This window comes from Toxorhynchites rutilus, chromosome 2 (genome assembly GCF_029784135.1).
Source record: "Toxorhynchites rutilus septentrionalis strain SRP chromosome 2, ASM2978413v1, whole genome shotgun sequence".
Lineage (NCBI taxonomy): Eukaryota > Metazoa > Arthropoda > Insecta > Diptera > Culicidae > Toxorhynchites > Toxorhynchites rutilus.
This window is the reverse complement of record NC_073745.1, coordinates 12,744,302-12,759,932: the sequence shown is the minus strand read 5'-3', so window position 1 is coordinate 12,759,932 and position 15,631 is coordinate 12,744,302. Positions and strand designations below refer to the sequence as shown.

The 15,631-nt window shown below is 36.7% G+C and overlaps 2 protein-coding genes across 4 annotated transcripts; one reads left to right on the top strand and one right to left on the bottom strand.

Moving 5' to 3' along the window:
* Positions 1-1,282: 1,282 nt before the first annotated feature.
* Positions 1,283-2,066, bottom strand: LOC129769474 (DNA-directed RNA polymerases I, II, and III subunit RPABC3). Its single transcript, XM_055771771.1, has 2 exons — positions 1,641-2,066; positions 1,283-1,583 (listed from the first exon to the last, which is right to left on the bottom strand). Exons 1-2 carry the CDS (start codon positions 1,849-1,851, stop codon positions 1,342-1,344), a joined length of 453 nt encoding a protein of 150 aa, XP_055627746.1. The 5' UTR covers positions 1,852-2,066; the 3' UTR covers positions 1,283-1,341.
* Positions 2,067-13,730: 11,664 nt separating this feature from the next.
* On the top strand, positions 13,731-15,631 carry LOC129767367 (COP9 signalosome complex subunit 7). 3 transcript variants are annotated; one of them, XM_055768158.1, is made up of 5 exons: positions 13,731-13,835; positions 13,898-14,093; positions 14,153-14,626; positions 14,684-14,828; positions 15,383-15,631. In XM_055768158.1, exons 2-5 carry the CDS (start codon positions 13,899-13,901, stop codon positions 15,385-15,387), a joined length of 819 nt encoding a protein of 272 aa, XP_055624133.1. In that variant the 5' UTR covers positions 13,731-13,835; position 13,898; the 3' UTR covers positions 15,388-15,631. The 3 variants fall into 3 exon arrangements, with proteins under 3 accessions (XP_055624133.1, XP_055624130.1, XP_055624131.1); XM_055768155.1 differs by lacking the exon at positions 15,383-15,631 and adding an exon at positions 15,134-15,305; XM_055768156.1 differs by lacking the exon at positions 15,383-15,631 and adding an exon at positions 15,134-15,305 and having other exon boundaries at positions 13,733-13,819.

Below are 15,631 nucleotides of genomic sequence, written 5' to 3'. Positions count from 1 at the left end.
ACGGTTGCTGTCGAAAGAACCTACTCTACAGTAAAGAAAACCATAAACGAGTGGAAACACGATGGAACTATGGAAAATCTCCCAGGTAGAGGACACAAACGGATCCTGTCTGGTGATGAACCGGTAGTTGTGCGAGCATTTCGAAAGAACCCTCAAACAAACATTCCTAAATTGACTACCGAAGTAGCCGGCATCATTGGAAGACCTGTCAGCGCAGAGAGTAGCATACAGGAACAATGTGAGAGGTCGTGTTGATCGTGAGAAGCATTTCATCTCGAAGGTAACCACTACAGTTTGCTAAGGCATTTGTAAACAGACTTAAGGAGTTCAGTGAACAGAAATCTCGCTTTGGCGCTTGCAGGAAATGCTGGACGGCAAAGGGAGGCCATACCAAATACTAGGGGATTGATGATTTTTGTTATCTGTTAACATTTCTGAACTGATTTTTTTTAAGAAAAACTTGAACTGTACACTCAATTTTGCCACGTCTTAATTGCACATTTTTTGTTTGAAATATATTTGAAACATGAAGTAGAAATGTGACCATTTTATTTTTTTCTTATCACAGCATTAGAGTGAAATAGATCGATTTTACGATGAATATAAGTTGCATTTAATTATTCAATTTTCAACCCCGAAAAACTCAAAAATAATAAACCAGCACCTGGTGTATACTCAATTTTGCGATTCACTGTATGTATCCAAAAGACTTGATCCTACGTAGAAACCTTCTTTTTGTGTTTCTGGGCATTCACCTTAGCCCCGGCCATTTCCTTCCTCAGGCTTCGGTTTTTTCGATCGATCAATTTTTATTCGTCCATAAATCAGTGCCACCTGGTGGCGGGTATCGGGGTCCTCGGTGAGTTCATGTTTAGTGGAACATCGTCTCGTCCGTGGTGAAGACCCCGTTATCGCGTTAACACGTTGATTTTGGTCAACGTGGTCAAAGCAACCTGTGAAAATTGGCTCACCGAATTTTGAATGTTTTCATTTTTGTATACTCATTAGAGCGTCACGCAGAAATTATGGATTCAAATTTTCAACGCAATCCTTTGCAACCGGTTACATGCATATGGTAAATTCATCTTCATTATCATTCTGGAATCTGGAAGACAGAACATTTTATACTTCGTTTACTTCCAGCGTCTCTGCAGTTGTAACCATCATAGTTTTAATATTCGGTAATCTACTTCTCAACATATGGCTGCTGTATAAGGTGTTCAGCATCTCAGAGAGATAATCCATAGGAATATATCAACGCATAAAAACATGAAAGACCAACTTCAAAACGATATTTTTTATTCATGAAATTTTCCTTAATGCTATACTCAATAGAAAAAATCAGAACGCTAGTTTTTTCATCAGAAGATACATGTGCTGGTCCACTTCGAATCCGTGCAGATTATTTGCGTCACCTTGTAGTCGCATTAGCAAACCACCGAAGGAAACGTAAGCCGATAATCGGTTGGCAGATTCCGACTGCGCATCGTCACCCTCGATTCGGTATACTTTCCCGAACATAACATACTCGAAACTATCCGCGCGTGATCCCTCAATTTCGGCAGCATTATACTCCATACTTGCTGGAAGAAAATAAATTTTAAAAAAACCTAAAAATATGGAAAGCGTTAGAATCATACCAGGTGTTCCATCCTCGTGTAGAGTTGTCGCCAGCACCAGTCGGAATTTGTCCCCCAGCTCCATCGGATATAACCAGGAGTTTATATCCAGTATTAGGTCCATTTTGAACGATTCAGATTCACAGTGCAATCTGCTCGCACGATCGAATTTTTTTCCCTCCGGGTCCATATCTTTGACATTGAAAATATCTTCAAATAAAATGCCAGACATTTTCTTAGAATCTAGCTGACCGCGTACTCTGGATCGTTTTAGTTTAAGTTATACTGTTTCAACAAAGTGTAGAATTTTGATTCACGAGAAAAAAACATCCAATTACGTCTATTTACTACCAGTTATAGTAAATATAATATATCGCACAATTCACTCTGAAATTAAGCACGCCGGGACTTTTTGTTTATTTCACATTTGACGTTGTTTATGCCACATTTGACACTAGATAGATGGTGCCATAAAAGGCGTCTTACATTATGCCGACAGTTGATGCTATATAATTAGTTGCAACCGAGGTGAATAAAACGCTTAGTACAGGTGAGGTTGTATATTCAGTAATTTAGCAAGAAGAGCGGTGGTTGGCGAAGAGCGTGAGAGTGGATTGTTTTCAAAATAAGGAGAGTGGTGATAGCGTTTGAGATTCTGTGGTAATCGCTCTCTAAACGGCAGCTGAATTATGATGAATAATTATTGTATAATAAGCGAAGCATTGAATTATTCAATTACATCTGATTTCGCGGTTACGGTTGGAATTAACTTTAAAGTCAAGAAAATATGCATTACAAGCACGTAGAGTTGCAAATTAGGGTATAACATAATGAAGCATATTATCTGTGTCTGTTCGTGGAGGTGAACGTGTAAGACTCACGAAATTAGCGCGTTTCAATTCTCTATTTCCAATAATTCACCGTCGGGAAAATAACAAACGTAATAAAATTGCGTGAATTTTCACCGCTTCAAGCCTCACTTGCACCGTCTTGATACACTTGATACACGACTTGATACACTTTTCTTAACCGGAGATGCAATCGTTGCAACACAGATTAGAGGTAAAAGTATGCTAAGCAAGTGGGTTGTAAGACAACATAGTCAAACGTGACGTTTTCTCCATTGCAAATAAGAGAGCGTATGCCGACCCTGCAGCATTTTTAAAAAGGCAATTTTGCGCCGAGCACTATTTTTATTGAATGAACAGAACAGTACTGAACAAAGACGATATCACATAAGTACAACTGCCTATTATCGTGGTAAAATGGGTTTTATTTTCATGCATGACATTACAAGCGAGGAAAGCTTTAACTCTGTTCAGAAGTGGTGAGGTTGATATTGACGAATTTCATGCCAACTCATCTTAGGAGCTAGCAGCACAATCTCAGATAGTTATGAAACGTTGTGGGTGTAAAGACATGGGTCATTTAAGCAACTTTGTTTATTGTTTACATTGAATTTCTTTGAAATAAATTGTCTTAATGAACTTCATATTCCATCACTCAATTAAAGTTTAATCTTATAATTCTACTCAGAAATTCATTTGTGGATGTGTCAAAATCAAACGCGGATTCGAAGAATGTAAACAAATGAATGAAATCAACACAAGCTAATGGGTTGGTTGTATCCGTACCGAGTACGATGAAAGCTCGGTTGCATCAGGGACCGTTGTTTCAGCATCTTGCCTGACGCGCGAAAGCTCAGCAGCGACAGAAGATGAGGGCTATCAACTTCACTGACTAGCAGTTTACAAACAAAAGTAACCAGTTGTATCTTGCGCCTCCATTCGAGCGTTTCAAGACCAAGCAGTTGACATCTCTCTGGATACGCTGGAAGGTTCAAAGGATCGCGCCATGATATATTTCGCAAGGCCATACGTATGAACCTTTTTTGAACTCTCTCGATTCTTAGATTACACGTTACATCGTTTGGTGCCCATACAATTGAAGCATTTCCAAGAATTGGTCGTAAGATAGAGCAATATAACATCCTCACTGTATGGGTCCGTAAAGTCCCTGGCAATTTTATGGTCGATGTGGTTATTGAAAATAATCTGGTCAAAGAACGATGGAAGTTCATAACATGACATTTCGCGATGCTGATGATAAGTTATTGTTATTCAAATATGAACATTCATCGAAGATGTCAACTTTCTATCTTTCTATCGTTCCATCGCGAACATCAAGAAAATGTCAAACGCGAGAATTCATACACACAAATGTTACGCGTGAATATTATTTTTTCTGGAGTCTCCATACAAAAATGTCTTATATTCCAAAAACTATAAAAAAAGAAAGTTATTATTTTAATAAGATCAAAATCTTTGTCGAATACACTACATCGTTATCTTGACTTTAAACAAAATTAGGATTAGATATAAGATGATTATTTCAAAGCAAGCATAAAAAAGTTGTTGTTATATTTTTCTGTAAAAAATCAAGAATTTTTTTTAATTTTTTTTTTGAATATTTCAAGTATGCAAAGTGGCTTAAAAGACTCATATCCCAAAAGCGATTACTGCTATGCAAGATGGTGCTGCTAACGGCCAGTTGAGTTGGCATGAAATTCGTCTATTTGCTATGAACATGAATATCTCGCAGTAAAAATCAATGTACTATTAAAATGTTTCCTAACATGATAATGCAAATAAAGATGAATCCCAATTTATTCTGGTGGGAAGTGCGATCTGGAAAACGAGCGTGTAATATCTCTTAAACATGGCAGATGTTACGATCGCGCTTTAAGAGGTGGCTGTTCCGGATAGACCGAAAGAAATACGCGATACGTACATTAAACTACAAATTAAAATATGTGCGGGACTTTAAAACATGTGTTGTTGCAACTAATATAACACACTGACTGACTTGAATGACATACCGGCTGACGCACAGCTTCCGTTATAGAAGCGTCGACGTGATGACAGCTGAACTGCCATCAGTGAGCCTTTTATGGGAGCAAGGTTTCCACGTTCCCAACAGCAGACAGTTGATAAACCAACGCGATGCCTAATAAATCAACCATGTGTCATAATCTGAATATCAGAAATATGATTCATGTATTTGTTTCGAATGTACTTGCTCAAATTCACCAACACCATTTTATTATTGATGTGATCAGCAATCATTTTATTTAAATACAAAATTGTAACAGCGGAATTAAATTTGCATTTCAAGGTTAAATATAATAATAAAAAAGTTCTATTTAAACGCTGCTTTGGCACATTCCATGACACCATTTGGTTTCGTATCATTTTATATCTCGCATTTAACATGGAAATTGATGTTTCAATCGATTCGAGAATTTAATTAGTAGTTTCTTCCAGCTAACATTGTAAACTAAATGAAGAGATGAGATTGTATGATTTGAATTCACTTCCTAAATTCTGCTATACAATCGGTCGACAGTTTCAACAGCGAGCTTTCGGAGCGGCTCTCGAGAATATCATCCGAATTGTTACTACCACAGAAAATTCGGAACAAATGAAAGAACTGCCGAGAGCCTTCTCATTTCAAATATAAAAAAACAAGATCGATCAGATCAGCAATCGGTGACGGGCGAATGCGGCGTAGTTGGTTGATGCCGTCTTTTAATCCAAGATCCGACAACAGACTACAAATTTTTGGTTGGTATCGGTGCATGTTTATCACGCCAGAAACTGAAACCAACTCCAGGAATGAATTTTCTGCCGCCAACGATACCCGCATCGCTACTTACGGTATCGAAGTTTGTAATCAACTTTTGGTCTACGCATTTTTCCATGCCGATTCGTACTAGCTGACGTGGCAACCCAATAAAACGCTACGGTCTGATGGTGGATTAGTGAGCTAAGTGTCTAGTCGATAAAATTTCATTCTATTTATATAAAAATCTCGTGTCACAATGTTTGAAAGATATGATTGTATGATTTGAATTCACTGTCAACCGATTGTATAGCAGAAATTAGGAAAAAATATTCTTCGATCAATAAAAATTTCGAAAATTCGTCTTTATTTATCGTGTATTTAGCCGCTTGATGAATATGCTTCTCCCGTGCCAAATGAACTCGACAATTCAATATTAAGATTAACGAGATCAAGCTTGTTTCCACTGGAGAGAAGTCTGTAATACAAATGGTCGAATCGTATTACAATTGGTTGCTAAGCAACGTTTTGTTTATAAACAGAACCAATAGACTTTCAAGATGAACTCCGCCTGCGAATGACGGATCTCTAAGGAGAATGGTTGTAATCTGGGTGATGCGGATATAATTAAATTGGTTATTAAAAAGAATCCAAAAGAAATCTGAAAAGAGATCCAATAATCAGGAGCATTAGGAGCATAAACATTGAATAATCTACCAAACATTGTTCAAAATTGAGTTATAAATTTAAGCTTCCCCCAATATGATTGTGAAGACATACCATGTGAAGATATCTGAAAAAATCACCTGGCATCCCTGCTTAGCACTGAATTTCAAGGGGAATACTTTTTATAGCACGTAGTAATCGGTATAAGCAACTAGTCCCTTTTAGTCGCGAGAAGCACAACTAGTGATCCCCGATTTTTGAAATTAATCGTTCATCAGCTAATCGAATAGTTTTCAGCAGTTTGTTATTCGATACGATTAATCGGCCCAAATAATCGATTAATCGATTAATCGCCAAACTGAGGGAAATAATTAGTTGATTAGCATTTCTCATTTGCTAGAAAGCCATATGGAATCAAAAAAGTGTTCATTCCGCCTGAAAATCAATTATTATCTTTTACTCACCCCTAAAGTCGTAAACGAAGTTCAATTTACGTTGGCGGCATTGAGCTTTGTTTACGAACTTAGGGGAGTGTCAAAGATAATGATTTGTTTTCAGGATAAAACTGCCGAGGCGGTACGTTTTTTTCTCTCTGAGTTTGGATCGATTAATCGACGTAAATTATTCGTTCGCTTCGATTATTGGTAATGCAGTATTCGTTCGATTAATAATCGATTTCTGTAGGAAGTATTCGATTAATCGATTAATCGAACGATTATCGGGGATCACTAAGCACAACCAAGATGGTAGAGTTATGATTTATTCAAGGAATGCTTTGATCGTGGTACCACCACTGGGGCATAATTTGCAGCTTTGCTTTTTGTGCTGGTTCATAACGGCAATCAACCGTGCCGGCAAAACTGTAGTCAATGTTTAGTGTTGTTTGGATACCATCTATGTAAATAAGTTCAAACTTACGGAATACGTCCGAACCTAGGTAGTGCGGACTGAATCAAAACGGCTGTCAAAAAAGATCCAATTGAAATGTCAAAAAAGATCCAATGATCAGGAGTGTTATTTTTCTTATGATAATCAACACTATGAAAAAGGTATTGTTATCAAAAGCAAAAATAATTAAACTTATAAAATGAACGAACTACATTTTTCCGTCAATTTTTTAATTGTCCATTGCATCTCTGAAAGAGTATCTTATATTGCAAGGTATGACAGAATATAAACAACTTACGAATAAGGCTTAGTTCACTCCAAGATTTTAATGTACGTATCGAAATTCGCCAATGTCGAATTTTGCTCCCACATCTTTTTTGACATTTCAATTGGATCTTTTTTGACAGCCGTTTTGATTCAGTCCGCACTACCTAGGTTCGGACGTATTCCGTAAGTTTGAACTTATTTACATAGATGGTATCCAAACAACACTAAACATTGACTACAGTTTTGCCGGCACGGTTGATTGCCGTTATGAACCAGCACAAAAAGCAAAGCTGCAAATTATGCCCCAGTGGTGGTACCACGATCAAAGCATTCCTTGAATAAATCATAACTCTACCATCTTGGTTGTGCTTAGTGATCCCCGATAATCGTTCGATTAATCGATTAATCGAATACTTCCTACAGAAATCGATTATTAATCGAACGAATACTGCATTACCAATAATCGAAGCGAACGAATAATTTACGTCGATTAATCGATCCAAACTCAGAGAGAAAAAAACGTACCGCCTCGGCAGTTTTATCCTGAAAACAAATCATTATCTTTGACACTCCCCTAAGTTCGTAAACAAAGCTCAATGCCGCCAACGTAAATTGAACTTCGTTTACGACTTTAGGGGTGAGTAAAAGATAATAATTGATTTTCAGGCGGAATGAACACTTTTTTGATTCCATATGGCTTTCTAGCAAATGAGAAATGCTAATCAACTAATTATTTCCCTCAGTTTGGCGATTAATCGATTAATCGATTATTTGGGCCGATTAATCGTATCGAATAACAAACTGCTGAAAACTATTCGATTAGCTGATGAACGATTAATTTCAAAAATCGGGGATCACTAGTTGTGCTTCTCGCGACTAAAAGGGACTAGTTGCTTATACCGATTACTACGTGCTATAAAAAGTATTCCCCTTGAAATTCAGTGCTAAGCAGGGATGCCAGGTGATTTTTTCAGATATCTTCACATGGTATGTCTTCACAATCATATTGGGGGAAGCTTAAATTTATAACTCAATTTTGAACAATGTTTGGTAGATTATTCAATGTTTATGCTCCTAATGCTCCTGATTATTGGATCTCTTTTCAGATTTCTTTTGGATTCTTTTTAATAACCAATTTAATTATATCCGCATCACCCAGATTACAACCATTCTTCTTAGAGATCCGTCATTCGCAGGCGGAGTTCATCTTGAAAGTCTATTGGTTCTGTTTATAAACAAAACGTTGCTTAGCAACCAATTGTAATACGATTCGACCATTTGTATTACAGACTTCTCTCCAGTGGAAACAAGCTTGATCTCGTTAATCTTAATATTGAATTGTCGAGTTCATTTGGCACGGGAGAAGCATATTCATCAAGCGGCTAAATACACGATAAATAAAGACGAATTTTCGAAATTTTTATTGATCGAAGAATATTTTTTCCTAATTTCTGCTATACAATCGGTTGACAGTGAATTCAAATCATACAATCATATCTTTCAAACATTGTGACACGAGATTTTTATATAAATAGAATGAAATTTTATCGACTAGACACTTAGCTCACTAATCCACCATCAGACCGTAGCGTTTTATTGGGTTGCCACGTCAGCTAGTACGAATCGGCATGGAAAAATGCGTAGACCAAAAGTTGATTACAAACTTCGATACCGTAAGTAGCGATGCGGGTATCGTTGGCGGCAGAAAATTCATTCCTGGAGTTGGTTTCAGTTTCTGGCGTGATAAACATGCACCGATACCAACCAAAAATTTGTAGTCTGTTGTCGGATCTTGGATTAAAAGACGGCATCGACCAACTACGCCGCATTCGCCCGTCACCGATTGCTGATCTGATCGATCTTGTTTTTTTTATATTTGAAATGAGAAGGCTCTCGGCAGATCTTTCATTTGTTCCGAATTTTCTGTGGTAGTAACAATTCGGATGATATTCTCGAGAGCCGCTCCGAAAGCTCGCTGTTGAAACTGTCGACCGATTGTATAGCAGAATTTAGGAAGTGAATTCAAATCATACAATCTCATCTCTTCATTTAGTTTACAATGTTAGCTGGAAGAAACTACTAATTAAATTCTCGAATCGATTGAAACATCAATTTCCATGTTAAATGCGAGATATAAAATGATACGAAACCAAATGGTGTCATGGAATGTGCCAAAGCAGCGTTTAAATAGAACTTTTTTATTATTATATTTAACCTTGAAATGCAAATTTAATTCCGCTGTTACAATTTTGTATTTAAATAAAATGATTGCTGATCACATCAATAATAAAATGGTGTTGGTGAATTTGAGCAAGTACATTCGAAACAAATACATGAATCATATTTCTGATATTCAGATTATGACACATGGTTGATTTATTAGGCATCGCGTTGGTTTATCAACTGTCTGCTGTTGGGAACGTGGAAACCTTGCTCCCATAAAAGGCTCACTGATGGCAGTTCAGCTGTCATCACGTCGACGCTTCTATAACGGAAGCTGTACGTCAGCCGGTATGTCATTCAAGTCAGTCAGTGTGTTATATTAGTTGCAACAACACATGTTTTAAAGTCCCGCACATATTTTAATTTGTAGTTTAATGTACGTATCGCGTATTTCTTTCGGTCTATCCGGAACAGCCATCTCTTAAAGCGCGATCGTAACATCTGCCATGTTTAAGAGATATTACACGCTCGTTTCCCAGATCGCACTTCCCACCAGAACAAATTGGGAATCATCTTTATTTGCATTATCATGTTAGGAAACATTTTAATAGTACATTGATTTTTACTGCGAGATATTCATGTTCATGGCGAATAGACGAATTTCATGCCAACTCAACTGGCCGTTAGCAGCACCATCTTGCATAGCAGTAATCGCTTTTGGGATATGAGTCTTTTAAGCCACTTTGCATACTTGAAATATTCAAAAAAAAATAAAAAAAAATTCTTGATTTTTTACAGAAAAATATAACAACAACTTTTTTATGCTTGCTTTGAAATAATCATCTTATATCTAATCCTAATTTTGTTTAAAGTCAAGATAACGATATAGTGTATTCGACAAAGATTTTGATCTTATTAAAATAATAACTTTCTTTTTTTATAGTTTTTGGAATATAAGACATTTTTGTATGGAGACTCCTGAAAAAATAATATTCAGGCGTAACATACCATCTATACCATCTATGTAAATAAGTTCAAACTTACGGAATACGTCCGAACCTAGGTAGTGCGGACTGAATCAAAACGGCTGTCAAAAAAGATCCAATTGAAATGTCAAAAAAGATCCAATGATCAGGAGTGTTATTTTTCTTATGATAATCAACACTATGAAAAAGGTATTGTTATCAAAAGCAAAAATAATTAAACTTATAAAATGAACGAACTACATTTTTCCGTCAATTTTTTAATTGTCCATTGCATCTCTGAAAAAGTATCTTATATTGCAAGGTATGACAGAATATAAACAACTTACGAATAACGCTTAGTTCACTCCAAGATTTTAATGTGGGAGCAAAATTCGACATTGGCGAATTTCGATACGTACATTCATAGCAAATGAAATGTTTTGGAGACGTTTTTTTAACGTCGGTGGAAACAGCTTTGCTAGTGAAGCTGACCGAATGAAATCCGCCTTATTATGATCCGCTAGTCCTGGTGATGAATATAACGGTAAAGCAATCTGCGCTTCGTGTTGATGATGGACGTAATCTTCTGAGTCAACTAACGGCTTAATTGTGGAGAAGGCATTACGGTTTCTCACGAGGTTTCTTTTTCGGTCGAAATGTAACGATATATTTGTAATCTGTAAAAGTTTTTGAAAGGTTTGCTACACTTTTGGTTTTCAATAATTGAAACATCGTACTTACTCCACAGATACGGGAACCCTTATTCGAAACTATTTTGTCGCCTCCGCAAAAATCGACCCAGCGCGCCTGTAAATACGTTTCCGATAAAAACTAACGCGAACATTTTCACTCGTATTCGGCCAGCTTTTCACTGAGCATTTAATTTTTATTTTTAATGTGCACTTTCCCTGATATAATTTTTCTCCGAACGAAATAAAAACACACGAAATCATAATCACATAAATACGAAGTCACAGTCACGTAAATGTTTACTCCTCCGAATTGAAAACCCTCAATCAAAAGTGGAACGAAGAGTTGCCAGATGATTTTTGAAAAAAGTCTGTAAAAATATGTGAAAGTCTGTTAAAAATGTGGAAATGTCTGTAAAAGTGTGCGGATCTGTAGAAATGTCTTTTAACGTTAATCTTCATAGATTCATTGATATTTTGTACATCGCGATGCACGTAAGATTGTCTTTTGTATATTATTGTATATTTTGTATATGTATATTTTGCATATATACAGCCATACCATGCCAAACCGATATAGTGGTTCTCAGATTTCGATGAAAAGTGGTAGTTTTGTTCTTTATCGCAAAACATTAGACCCGTATTTTTGGATTTTTTCGTTAGGGTGATCATTTCCATTTTAGGGTGGTCCGAAAAATATTTTTTCCGCTCTCTTTCCTAAAACTGGCTTTTTTCAAAAAATCATAACTTCAGAACCACTGAGCCGGTTTAGATTATCGACATATCTAAATAAAGCCAATGAGCTAGCTTTTTACTAAAAAATATTGAACTTGCAAAAAAATGGATTTTATTTTCGTAATTATCGATTGCATTGGTTTTTTTTTTATTGTATTCATGATTTTGGACTAGAGGGCGCTATATTTTTTGTATTTTTCTTGAATGATAATGCTGTTTTACATAACATATCCCGATTTCAGAGATGCGATTTTTTTTTCGTTTTGGAGATATGATTTTTCAAAGTTAACCGGTGGTCCAAAAAATCATTTTCCCATTGAGAACGCAAAATTATTTTTTTGATCAAGGCGCCTACAAGTATATTCTAAGGTGAGGCCATTTCGTAACTAAGTTAGTTAGGAGAGCGGTATATGAAAACTGTACGGAAGAAAGCAGAAGGGGAAATATTTGCTTGATTTGTGAAAGAGACAGACTGATCACGAGCGAGTTTGGGCACAAGCGTATTCTGTTTTGTTTACAAACAAAACACAGTAGACTTTCAAGATGGCTGAACAGTGGTTTTAGCAAGTTGGTCCACCTTAGGATATACTTCTAGGCGCCTTGGTTTTGATATGAATTCTTTAGAACGAATTTCTGAACTTTTTCTCACCATAACATTGTTCTACGGGCAGAATACAACAAATACAACAAAATGAAAATGGCTCAAAAGGGACCTTTCCTTCATCGGATCTTGTGATTAGCAACACATTTGGTCTTCCATTTTTACCCTTTTTATTTATATAGATAGATGGATAGAAGATATATGAATGCGTTGTTTTGCCTGAAAATCCATTTCCACTTTCGAATGAAGATCAACTTCGCCAGCGCAAATATCGAATGGTCGAACAACGCTCATCATGATGTAATTTTCGGTCATATGGGAATTCAATTTTCCAAATTTTCCGACATTCCTTCAGAGTTTTCCGAAAATTTTCCGATTTTGCTCTCCACTATATTGATCCACGGGAAGAGACAAATACAACAAAATAAAGAAGGCTAAAATCGGGCCATCCCTTCTTCGGGTTTTTTGCTTACGAACATATTTGGCTTTCCATTTTTATTTATATAGATAGATATAGACTAACAGTGCGAGGTTGAAGGGATGCTAATGAACTGGGATGAAACAATCTCCGTTATCGCTTGGATGTAGTCAATCTTAATATTACTCAAAGATGTTCAGTTAGGGCTTTGAGAATAAACTCATTGTCGTTTGCCCAAAAGAGACCCCTCTAGGAGAGTCATTTTCAAGGAAATTAGCGACGGACGGCAACCACTCGTTTGCTAAAAAATGATTCGCTTGGCGCCGGTAGCGCTAATTCGGTTTAGTTGGTTTGTCGCCAGCCGTTCTTGGCATTATCGAGAAATTATAAGTTTTACCAATCTCATCGATAGTTCTCATAGGTTCTCGACTCTGTTCCCTCACTGTCATGAAATTTCAAAGTGTAGTATAGTAAATGTATAGTATGTGTAGTAAATGAATGCAATTTTTCATTCATCGTGAAGAAACGTATCGTCTCTTTCGTCTGCAATGATGTCAGGGCAAAAGTACTTATGAAATCATAAAAAACGTTGACGTGTACAAGTTATTGTTACCAAACAAAACACCAACAGAATGTAAAAGATGCTGAAGTACTGTCGTCGGTTACTGAGTGATACTATGCTCACGACTTCACTGTGGTGCGACCTGTTTTGCGCACGTAACCACTGTGTTTACGCTGGACGGCAAAGTGTTAATGAATGACTCAAAAAATAGGTCTAACGTCATGTGTATTGATATAAACTAAATATGAAAACTTTTTATGTATTAAAACTATGGAAAAATGTCATACGGTGAGTCAAATATATTTAATGTGATGAATAGAGCCTCTCATTTTTCATAAACCTGTGCAATATTGTTACATCCAAAAAGTTTGCAATTTGCAAAAATTAAAAGTATTTTACAGATATTTCTGTGAATTAACAAACATATCTGTAAATCTGGCATCTCTAGTGGTATGAGAATTTATTGCAAGAAATCACTTGAAAAAATGCTTGAATTTGCTTGAAAATGAAGTGAATTGAGTCCGCACCACTTAGGTCCGAACGGCGATTCTGACATTACGTTCTACCTTCCACTTCACTTACCTTGAGCACAACAACACCATTCGATAATAAAAGACAGAAGTTTGTAAGTGAAGAAAAAAGTACGCTTATCTCATCGAAAGAATAGTTTGAACAAAATAACTTTTATCCATAACATCTTCAGAATGACACCGGATTTGACTCTCGATTTTGAAAACTCCGCTCAACAACATTATTCGGTGCAGAACCCAATCGAGCAATATGTTCTGCTGTCGAAGAGTGCCAAGGGCGCAGCCTGTCTAGAGCTTATCAAACAGGTCCTGGAAGCATCGGGTGTATATGTTTTCGGTGAGCTGTTGGAAATGCCTAATATTGCTGAGGTGAGACGAACAAGATAATTTTTCTTACTGCACGTTAAGTTTTTCCTTCTTTGGCGTAGCTCCAAGGCGGTCCAAATGTCAATTATTACAACACTCTGAATTTGTTCGCGTATGGGACTTACCGGCAATATCTGGAGAACCAAAGTCAGTTGATTCAGCTGACACCGGTAATGAGAAAGAAGCTACAACATCTCACGATCGTATCATTGGCCATCAAAACAAAATGCATTCCTTACAAGGAACTCCTGGCTGAACTGGATATTAAAAATGTTCGCGATTTGGAGGATTTGATCATTGAAGCAATTTATGCGGATATAATTCATGGCAAATTGGACCAGAAGAATAAACAGCTGGAAGTAGACTATGCAATTGGTCGCGACATTCGTAAGGGGGACGTCAGTGAAATTGTGGGTACTTTGCAGGAATGGTGCGACTCGTGTGAAACTATTTTGGCTTGTTTGGAGAATCAGATTCACCGCGCCAATTCCGAAAAGCTGAAACGACTGAAACATAAAGAAATTATCGAATTGGAGGTGAGCACTCAGCTATGTGTTCTGTTGCATTGATAAACATGATTTTTTCTTTGATAGATCGCGAATCTCAAGAAAGTGATAAAGGTTCAGGCTGGAACCGATTCCGATGAAGCAATGGCCACCGATTCGGGGCGGGAAATGTCCGTAGGCAATCCGGATCAACGCAAGAAATCAACCAAGTCCAAGAGCCTGAAAGTAAGCGGTAAGTCGTGGTTTAAAAATTTTTCATGAGCGAAATGATTCCCCGCAGTGTATGCGTGTGTTAGTCCCCGAATCGAATAATTTCTAAACCAGAGCACATATAATACGTTCGGTAACAGATCGTGTGAACAAAAACTAACATACTAAGCAGAGAAGAAAAATATGTCCCAATTACAACTGTTGCAAAGGCTTTCAATTCTTTTCTGTTTGTTCATTTTTTTCGGGCAATGGGTGTTTTCGAGCTCTTTCTGTTATTGGAACGAAAGAAACACAATCCTTGTAATAACAATACTTTCACGTGTGTAGGTGCGGCCAAAATGCACTCGAGCAGAGCCCCTAAAGAAGAATGGAACTGATCATCCAATTTAGTGTCATTGGATTCGTTGTTTTGATACTTCAAACTCATATTAGGTTCCAACAATCTGTTCTCATGTCATAATCATTTGCCGTAAATAAAACTAACGATGTGATTATTGTATTTTGTTTATGTTTGCTGTTTTGTTCTCATTCTCGTAGCATTCTTTAATTGATTGATTTCTCAATTTTTCATTCTAGCCTAATGAGTTGAAAGAAATCGCCCTGAAATAATTGTATCGTAGAATGAAGATTAATTTGGCAATAAAATTTGGAATTGCCCGCTCAGTCTTGTTTGTATTTCAGTTTTCTAAAGTATCGGGAAAGGTAAGAGGGTAATAGGAATTTGAAACGCTTCGTAAAAAATCACACCATTAGAAATCCATATTTTGTATATTTGTTTTTATTTTGTTTATTTTATTAAAAGTGTTTGCTCTTCGCAGCTAGTAA